Here is a 9,899-nt window from a genome sequence, read left to right on the forward strand (position 1 = left end):
TTTTTCGCCTGCCCGCTCCATTATTTTTCTAGAAAAATCCATTAGGCCACACCAATTTATTTCCTTGGTTAACGGATTCGCCGCTTGCTTTTTTTGCCGAATGTAAATAAAAATAAAAAACGTCATAGTTTAGACCCCACAGGCCCTGAACAGGGAGACCCAATGAAATTGCTGCAGTTGATACCAATGTCGCTAGAGGCGCTCCTGCACACATAGTCACATGACGTAAAGTAGCCAATCGTGGATTGTTTTACTTTCTGGCCAATCAGATGCGATGTTCTGGAACCATGTTGGCTCAGTCATTTGTTTTTGTTCTGCATATGGCGGACAAAAATTGTGGCGGAAGCTTAAATTGTTTGAGAAAGCTGGAACTTTGGATCAAGGCAGAATCTAGGTACAGTACATGTAAAATTGAATAAATTTTGTCCCCTTTAAAGTTGTTGTGACTATGAAATTGCTTGTGAGAGTTAACATTCGTGTCATGTTTTAGAGTACATATGATGATGGTGGAACTTGGAAGTACTGTAGTAACTGTTAACATGCTAAAACTTGTTTTCTGCATAATGTTTTTGCTCGTGTACGAAAAAGATTATCAACCCAATGGTGTGGATAGCAAATAAAACACAATACAGTACATCCTCTCTTGTCTTTTGTTTCTTTCCCAGTATTTTCGTAACTTAATAAGCAGTCTGGATTTCACACTACATTTGTACATGGCTGTATGGCAGGTAGTATCAAATTTTTATTTTTATTTTTTTTTCGCCCGCCCGCTCCATTTTTTTTCTACAAAAATCCGTTAACCAAGAAAATAAATTGGTGTGGCCTAATTATAAGGAATCCTCTGTATGTCTGTTGTATTTTGCAGGTTCTTTAGACAGCATCTCAGTTCAGACAATAAATGGAAGATTTCCCCTGAACCACTTGGGTCAGATCGTCATGAAAAATCCACAGATGTACCATGTCAACATGGTTGGGGCACCACAGGTCAGTGACCATACCCTTAACTGTTACCCTTAAACTTTAACCCCTGAATCAGCTGGGTCAGAAGTCTTGCAGTACTATTCTACACTTCTACTGGTCACAGCCATAAGCCAATAGCAGTTTTTGTTCTAAACCCTGCCATCACATCCAATCACATCTCAGTACACTCTACATTCCAGGAACTGCCTTCTGCTGTTAGCCAATCACATGCCTTGTATCATTTTCCTTCTTCCAGGAAATACCCTCAGTCCTGAATGCCATCAGCCAATCAGGGATGAACTTGAACCCCATCCAGGAAGGCAACACCATCAAGGTACCCATTCCCAAGTAAGTTAAAGTCATTTTAATGTGTAACTCAGACTATGTAACATTCAGTTTGTTAAGGGTCCAAAACTCTGGTGATGGTCTCCATCATACTTAAGCTAAAGTTTTTTTTGTTTTTTGTTTTTCAGTTTGAGGTGACATAATCACCCAACAGGTTGGATCCAGTAAAAAGCAGTGTAAGATGTCTCCCCCAAAAGACAAGGGAAAAGACAAAACTTTTTAGTGAATTTGCTGGCAAGCATTAGTGGAGATTTACAAGATGATGTTGAAGTACATTTTGCCTGGCAAGCTGCAATGCACGCAATGTTGCAATTTACATTATACAATGTATTATAGGAGCAGCCTGGGCCTGATTTTTTCCAGAGCACGACACATGTATGTAGTTGTCAATGATTTCTTTCTCTGTGTTTGAAGAGTTACTAAGGAACATCGAGAGAACCTAGCCAAGAAAGCCAAGGCAGCCTGTAACAAGACGAAGGACCAGATCCGAGACATAAGGAACCAGGCCATGAAGGAGGCTAAGAAGGCGAAAGCAACTGTCTCAGAAGACACAGTAAGACTGGTAGAAAAACAGGTGAGGATTCCTTCATTTCTTTGTTTTCTTCAAGACTGATGAAAATTATCATGTAGTATATTTGTGGGGAACAAATCTTTTTGTTCCTTGCTTGAGGCAGTGTTATGATTTCCTCAAAGCATCTTAATGTTTTTTTTTCAACCTTTATTTCACCTTGAAAATGTACAATACATGTGTGTAGCAGTACAAACTCTTCGGCCTAAGCCGTTTTTCAAGAGGTCAAGGGGAGGTAGGTCAGGGGTCTTTGCAACTTCTTCAGTTCAGTAACAATTAGTCGTATAATTACAATATTTTATATGTACTTGTACTCTGATTGCTTTGGAAAGGACAGCTCACAGAATTATAGTTTCCCATTGTATTCTTAGGTCGCTTGTACTTATAGTTATACCATGCAGAGGAATTGATTGGGTTTTCTGGAGTTTCCTGACTTGAAGGGATGTTGTGCTGTCATGCCTTCTGTTAATCAGGTAGAAAACTGCAGGTACAATGATGGCATGTATGTCAGTGCTCTATGAAAGTTTTCTCTTCTTAACCAACATGTTCAATTTGTTTTCCCAGATCCAACAGCTCACAGATGACTTCAATGGTAATGCAGAGAAGATACTAGAAGCAAAGAGTAAAGAGTTATTAAAATAAGACTTTTTCAAATAATTGTCTACTAGGTTACCCCTCTATACGTAAAACATCAAATGTCTTGAAAAGAAATTAAAAAAAAAGACTTCAGTATCAACTTGCCTGTCATTAGGAATAGATGTTAAGAAATGAAAGTGAACAGAGAGAATTAAATTTCAACCATTGTATGTAATAGATAGACAATTTATTCTGTACTAAGCAACTGATGGCAATGGACATTCTTTCGTCAGTTTGCCATGAAGACGAGACATTCTGCATGTATCTATACATGTATGTATACATTGTAGGTATTGCAGTCATAAAATCTACTACAAAGGTAATGTAAAATTGCTTTTATTCAAAACATCAGGTTTTTTTGACACAGTTACTGCCTAGAAGAGAAATAACAACAGTCCCAGCCATCTTGCAAAACGTTTAAACAGTGTTCACCATCTTTACTGTGATAATGCATGGAAGCACCAACAAACCTACAATCATAGAACTAATACTGTAAGTCTGAACAGCCGTACACTGTTTATTTTTTCATCATATGTTTTTGTTACCCGTTTGAATGAGAGAAAAGTACAGTTTGTAAAAGACGTTTTAAGTCATCTTGACCAAATATCCTGGCAGTGGTATCTTAAGATATGATTTAGTTTCAAAAAAATAAATCATCATTTTGTTACAAATGTTATCAATTGTTTGTAAATATCCTCTTTGTGATAACTGATTACTGCCTGACACTATCAGTTACATACATGTATGCTGCCTTAGTGATAATTCTTTTAAAATCTATTATGCTTTTTAAAGTCAGTTCATTAGCATCCAATCATTGATGCTCCAAGTACATTGCAGATACAGCAATTTAAATCTTCTAAATGTCATTTGCCAGCACAGATGAACCTAAAGTCCTGAAAATAAGTAAGGACTCTGACTTAAAATGCTGTGGTTCCATCATCTGGCCTTATAACTGCTCCTGAAGACAGGACACATTCATGAGAAGTTTACTGGAAGGTGTAGAGGCTGGGGAAGGGGTGCTCCTCTGTTGGCTGCTGCCTGTAATACAGATAAAGTTTTTGACTTCAATGACATTAAAAAAAGATGTTGCTATCATTGGAAAGCTCAAAGCTGAGAATATCATGCTATGATAAAGGAATAATATTATATTAAATAACCATATATTAAGCAGAATTAGTGTGGGCCCACAGGATAGAGGCAAATTGCAGGCTGCCATCAAGCCTCAGCATCAACTGCAACCATATCCAGCCCCCATTTTCCTTACTAAGATTTACCACATTTGTGGAAGGATTGACATAACAGGTGACTATTGCCTCTTCAAGATGTCAACACTGAGACCCGACTGTAAGGTTTGAACTACTTACACCGGAAAGGGCCCAACTCTTTTCAATAACTGTGGTGGGATATTTGACATGCTCAAGGTGAGGCTCTCCCAAACACGGGACCTCTGGCTTTACATCCTTTCTGAGAGGACGTCCCTAGCCAAAGCTAGGTACACATTTTAACCTGAGTGAAGTGAGAAGAGTCGTGTAAAGTGCCTTTCCCAAGGGCACAAGATTGGGGACATGGTAGGATTCAAACCCAGGACCTTTTGGTTCCAAGCTAAGCCAAATGCGCTACCACTACGCCACACAACCCCACAAGACCTTAGAGTCTTTAGACCACCAAGTTTTGCTATTGCAATTATAATTTCACTTGAGTCTCACCAGTTCTCCTTGCTCCACTGCACCCCCTCCTGTTCGTACATGTGGAAAGTGTAGATGTGGCGAGACTTGTCCGAGTGGTTCGCCTCGCTCTTGTGAACCACCTGTCCGTGGATCAGCACCAGGGTACCTGGACGGAGGGAAGGACAACTTGTGTTAGAGATCCCACTTCTGGTTCAGAGGGTTTGGGGTTCAAATCCCAGGCTTATGCCATTATAAGTTTTCAACCCCTACTGGTGAAAGTTGAAATCCTTCTGAAGGCATAGGTCACACGATCTGGAACATGTTTGAAAGTCTAAAAGATTTTTCACTCACATTGTGAATCAATCGATTCTTCATTGTAGCTCACAATTTCTAGTTTGGGGATCAAATCTATTTTTTCCCTTTCAAGTGAGGTAAAGATTGGAATAAATTTGTCATATGATAACCACTCTTCCGTATCTGACCTTTTTTGACCTCTCCTGGTATGAATTCCTCATCCTTGAAGTCCCTGTCCTCCCCTCTGAAGATAGTGGGCGGGTCCGACCCCTCAGGGTTTCTCACCATTCTCCTGGTGATGCCGTCTGGGGGGCAAAAAAATTTGTCATGTTCTTCATGAGGGGTTACTCTTACAACTTTACATCATTCCAGGTGATTGTTTTTCTGACCATTTGTTCTGGGTTTCAGATGGAAAGTGATGCTGCTTTTACAAAGCTGTTGTTAACTACACATACATGTTACATGCATACATTTTGGCCTTGTAGGCATCTGCCCCTAAAGCCTTGCCAAAATTTATATGAGTTTTGTTATTATCATTATACCAAGGTTAAGACTTACATGTATACAACTTACATACACAATCATGTATTCTCACTGGAGTAGCTGTCAAATTTAACATACCCTCAAAATGTTTCAGCCTCTGTTGCTTTTTCTGAGTAGTGTAAATACATAAACACTAACTTGATCCCCCTGGTCAATACTGAACAGTCCCTTACCTGTGTGAGACTTAGGGATGAACCACAAACACCCGTTAGTGGTGGTGCAGTCCTCCAGAGCGATCCAGAATCCCACCAGTCTCATGGGCTCTGTGTACAGGAACGTGGAGTCCTGGTGGGGGGTAACTGGGGGAGGGGGTTAAAAAAAAACTATCTACAATGTACATGTTTCATGTTGAAAATTAATAAAAATCCATTGACAGCTGTTAAGATTAGGTCCTAGAAGAATTCATGTTGTGATTCCTATAATTATGCTGTTGAAAAAATGAGGGTTGGTATAGACAAGAGAATCACTTTTCTAATTGTTTTTAAAACGTTTTTGCCAGTGATCCAACAAAATGAATTACAGTAAATATGGCACTAAAATGCATCTGAGCATACTTTTTTTTGCTAGGGTCGGTCGGGTAACTGGAAACAACATTTTTTCCTAGGCCTTATATATACCATCCCCTCAACCCTCTCACTCATAACTAACCAACCAACTAAATAATCAACCAAGAAGCTAACAAACTGAATATGTGACAGGCAGTTAACCAAGGCAGGCCATACTAGTAAGAAATACTTTGCCAAGGAGATAAAATTGCATAATAAAAAGAATAATACAAAGTCTATGTGAACCTACCTACTGCTCCAATCTTTGGAGGCTGCAAAACATGCACAAGTATGTAAGAACAGGGAAAAAGTAAAATACACTGTCATACATGTACAATTTACATCTCATAATCTTTGACATAGAAAACCCCATCCAATTAAGCAGTTATAGTACTGTTCATAGAATGCGGTAATGTAAGCAGAAGGTTGTTTGTGTTGAAATACATGTACGACAATTTGAAAAGGGTTATTTTAGTAAAGATGTAATGAAAGAATGTTTCCTTAAAGTTAATCTTCTTTCTCACCTTGAGGATGACCATGCCTTGAGGAACAGCAGGATTCTTAAGACCCAGATTTCTGGCAATATTCTAGAGTAGAAAACAAACTATAGTTAGTAGACAGTATGGGTATTATGACATGTATGCACTACCCTGGTATAACACGTGTACTAGTACCATCCTATACTGTTTATTGGAGAAAAAAACAACTTTGTTTGTAGATGACTGGCAAATTTTACAATTGTGTATCATTTAACTACAAAGTAACACCACACATTCCAGATTTGACATACAGGTCTCTACTTACTTGAGATCTCTACATCTCACAACTTACCTACAGCAGGCAGCAAAAGGAAAAGCAAAAGAAGAAGAAATCAACATAAAAGGCACAGAAAGGTCCACATATTTAGAGAAATACTTTTTCACAGACAGTTTCTCACCTTTACTTTCTCACTAAAGGTGACTCTCTTGAAGACAGGGTCTAAAATATGCAGCCCTATATGGAAAATGAAAAAAAATATCCATAATTTTTTATGTGGATGTGCATGTAAACACAATCTCCAGGAAGCATAATGTTTACATTATCTATGGCTGCAACAGATAGGCAGACTGTACATTGACTGTTCAATAGAATGCATACTATTAAGAAAAAATACATTTTTACACTCACCATGGCCAATTTTGTTGAGAGCTTCCATTTTTGGCTTTGTTAGATTTCCTGAAGTATAAATAAACAAATTTAGTGCATAAGCCTGTAAGGCAACAACAGAACTTTTCAGAAGTACACAATAAGATTTACTAAAAGTAGATTCACACAAATACATCAGAAATTGGAATGACATTTTTGGTCTTCCAAGAATTCTTAAAATACATGAATCATGAGATAGAGAGCAAGATTAGACATTTATTCCAAACAACTTTTCAAACCAGACTCATAAATGAAATTTTTGTTTATATCATACATACACAAAATATTTGAAGACATATGCAAATTATCGGTTATTTGAAGACATATACATGCAAATTATTGGTACGCAAATCAGCCAAAGATTATCCACTTTTGCCTACCGTGAGGACATGGCGATTGCTCGCATCAGTAAAGTACATGCAAAATCCGAAAACCCGTCATATTTCAGTCCCAAATACTCACCTTGTTCATCAATTGCATCCGTCTCGAAGAAGAACCTGATTTTATCTCCACTTGTCATGAAGTAGTTGTCTGTTGTCTGCTGTGCTTGGAGAAAAAAAATCTTGTGTTGGAAATTACAAAATGTACAGTTCAGACTTGCTTCATAACAATGAGATGAGGGTGTGAGTTGACTTATAAATTCATGACTCAAATACTTAGTATCATACTCAGGGTGTAATAGAGATTTGTATAGAAAGGTAGGCAAGGCCTAAATCTTGTCTGACTGCTCCCGAACATCAGCCAACCTTGTGAAACAAATAGGAGCGAGATGAAACAGGAAAACCCCTGACTCCCATGCCGAACCCAGGCAGCTAGCTTACGACACCAGCATGCTAAAAACTACCCCAAAAGGTCCTGACCCCATCGGAATGGGTCATTTAGCGTTGCTTAAACCCTACTGTTGTTACACTTGGTTGCCAGGTGTTTGAATATCTAGAATGCCAAGACAAAGACTGCCAAAAGTGGTGTTAACGTGGTGTCCACAAGGAAAAAGGAAGAGGGGCGGGCATTTTTTTAGTATGACGTGGAGAAAAACAGTGGAAAGAGACCTTGCAGTGATGGGTTGCGAGTGGAAGGGGACGCAACGAGCCGCGCAAGATAGAGGCAGATGGAGAACAATGATGGCTCGCCTCAGCAGTAGCTGATATGCGATGGAGTGGTAGGGAGGTAGGTGTTTGAATATGTTTTGGGGGATTTACCTTTTTCCCACCTATGAAGGTGGTGAGTGGGTGATCCTGTGAGTTGTGCTGCTCCTCCACGATTTTCTGCGTCTGCGCCCGCACCTCATCCACCTCCTCTGACGTCAGGAAGTCCTCGATGATGAGGTAACCCTGCTCGTAGAACTGAGAGGAGGAAGAAGGGATACAGGCAGGGTTAGGAAGACAAGTTATATTTTAGAGGGAAATTTTCACATGTTTTCAGTTGGTTTCATGGATGGCTGATCGGTTTAAATATGTTGATTCGAGCCGGTTAAGACAATAATTCTTGATTGGTTTGATGGTTAGTTGGTGGTTGCATGGTTAGAACTTGGTAGGTATTTAATCAAAGTTAGCTGATTAGCAAGTACTATTGCAAGTACTGATTAGCAAGTACTATTATATAAAAGGTAAACGTGGATGTACTAATAATACTACTATTACAAAAACTTCCCCTCATCCTTACATCTGCTTGGAGACAAGATGGCCAGGATGTGTTTTCTGTCACGTAGGCATTCAGTTGACCCCGTGGTCGGGTCAGTAAACAAACTGTGTTCATGTCAAGATGGTAATTTATCAAAAAAAAACTCAATAAAACAAGAACCGAGGAATTCTATGACAGCTGTACAAAAAGGTGACGTCTGATAATGTGCCATTTTTACGTTTTGAGCATGTAAAAGCAATAAAGTAGCTTGAAAAACTATTTTGAAGCTCCTTGGAGTACATGTAAGATTGCGAAATCTCTATCTTTCCAGAGTAGAGGGGCGTGTGTGCCTTTGGACGTTGATAAGCGGCTTAAAGAGCTTTATTTGTGAGGTTTCTTTTGTTTTTAGTATGAATAAATCTGTTACAAGGTCTTTCACCAAAGGGAATTATTCTCAGTCGTGCCATTGGTGAGAAAAACAAAGTTTTATAGGACCTCACCTGTTTTGCTTGTTCAGCGGTCGCCATCTTGGATCACCTTTGACCTGTCCTTGGTGCTGATGCGCCATCTAGCGGATTTCTTCCTACGTTGCACATCCTAACTATCTGGATTTTCCATTGGGATTCTATGCTAAAACCACTAGAAACAAGCACTTATAAAATAAATTTTTCCTTTATTTCAAACCTCAAGTCTTACCCCACTGCAAAACTGGATTTGTCAGGTTTCTTTTGGTACAAATAGTGGAAGGTCGTTTTAATGAGCTACAGCCAAAATATTGAAATGATACCCAGGATTTCACCCCTTGTCAAAGTGGGTCAGTCCATCCAGTGAAGAAATCACTTTTTGGACAGATTCTTAAAATATACATTCTTTCTTTCATCCTTACCAGAAAACTGTGCCAGAAAAAACTCCATAAATATATCGTACAAATTAAAACATTTTCTGCACATCATGAATGACTGGCCCCTCCCTCTAAAACGCTGGAATACTGTGCGAGTACACAATCGTATATATTTCTTAAAGTTTGGAACAGAAGGGCCACAGCACTATATATTATTACTTCAAAGTAAAATAACAAAGTCAACAGTAAAAGATCAAATTTAAAGGGAACACTCTACATTAATATTCGTGTGAATTATTTTTACAAATCTACTGTCATTATATCATAGTTGAAATCACTATAACTTTCATTGTACTAAAAGAATAAACACAGACTTCCAAGACATTTCTTCCAGCACCTTTATTTCGCCACCAATAAGCGTCATATAATGTCTGATTGTTTTATATCATGATATGTAGAATGAACACATTAAGATAGTTTCGTCTTATACACAATTTTCGTTTGTTTAATTTTTGAAAATTGCCCTGATTTTACATTTTTGTCAGTTTTAATTAATACTTGTGGAAGTTCAGTAACTTGTTTTAACACCGTCAATAATACGTGAGCCTCACAGGCTGCATAATTTGGTCCCTTTTAAACGTTACCCTCACATTAAAATCCCTATGTCAAAATTATGAAGTTTTCTTTCAAACCCT

General features: G+C 38.5%; 2 protein-coding genes across 3 annotated transcripts in view; one reads left to right on the forward strand and one right to left on the reverse strand.

Moving 5' to 3' along the window:
* The window catches only part of LOC109484583 (ribosome-recycling factor, mitochondrial-like), a 5,390-nt gene extending 2,222 nt beyond the window's left edge, over positions 1–3,168 (forward strand). The window contains exons 4-7 of one of the 2 annotated variants that reach the window (XM_019787906.1): positions 866–984; positions 1,217–1,308; positions 1,720–1,879; positions 2,438–3,168. In XM_019787906.1, coding sequence (XP_019643465.1) covers positions 866–984; positions 1,217–1,308; positions 1,720–1,879; positions 2,438–2,515 — 449 coding nt within the window. In that variant the 3' untranslated portion in view covers positions 2,516–3,168. The remainder of the gene's footprint in view (positions 1–865; positions 985–1,216; positions 1,309–1,719; positions 1,880–2,437) is intronic. The other variant, XM_019787905.1, reaches the window with a different exon arrangement.
* A 221-nt stretch (positions 3,169–3,389) lies between these two features.
* Positions 3,390–8,907, reverse strand: LOC109484578 (phytanoyl-CoA dioxygenase domain-containing protein 1-like). Its single transcript, XM_019787901.1, has 11 exons — positions 8,864–8,907; positions 7,943–8,086; positions 7,206–7,284; positions 6,726–6,773; positions 6,496–6,551; positions 6,083–6,145; positions 5,809–5,830; positions 5,187–5,312; positions 4,659–4,775; positions 4,216–4,342; positions 3,390–3,547 (listed from the first exon to the last, which is right to left on the reverse strand). Exons 1-11 carry the CDS (start codon positions 8,888–8,890, stop codon positions 3,496–3,498), a joined length of 861 nt encoding a protein of 286 aa, XP_019643460.1. The 5' UTR covers positions 8,891–8,907; the 3' UTR covers positions 3,390–3,495.
* Between the last annotated feature and the right edge of the window lie 992 nt (positions 8,908–9,899).

The sequence above is a fragment of the Branchiostoma belcheri genome, unplaced genomic scaffold (genome assembly GCF_001625305.1).
Source record: "Branchiostoma belcheri isolate BF01 breed outbred unplaced genomic scaffold, Haploidv18h27 scaffold7, whole genome shotgun sequence".
Classification (NCBI taxonomy): Eukaryota; Metazoa; Chordata; class Leptocardii; order Amphioxiformes; family Branchiostomatidae; genus Branchiostoma; species Branchiostoma belcheri.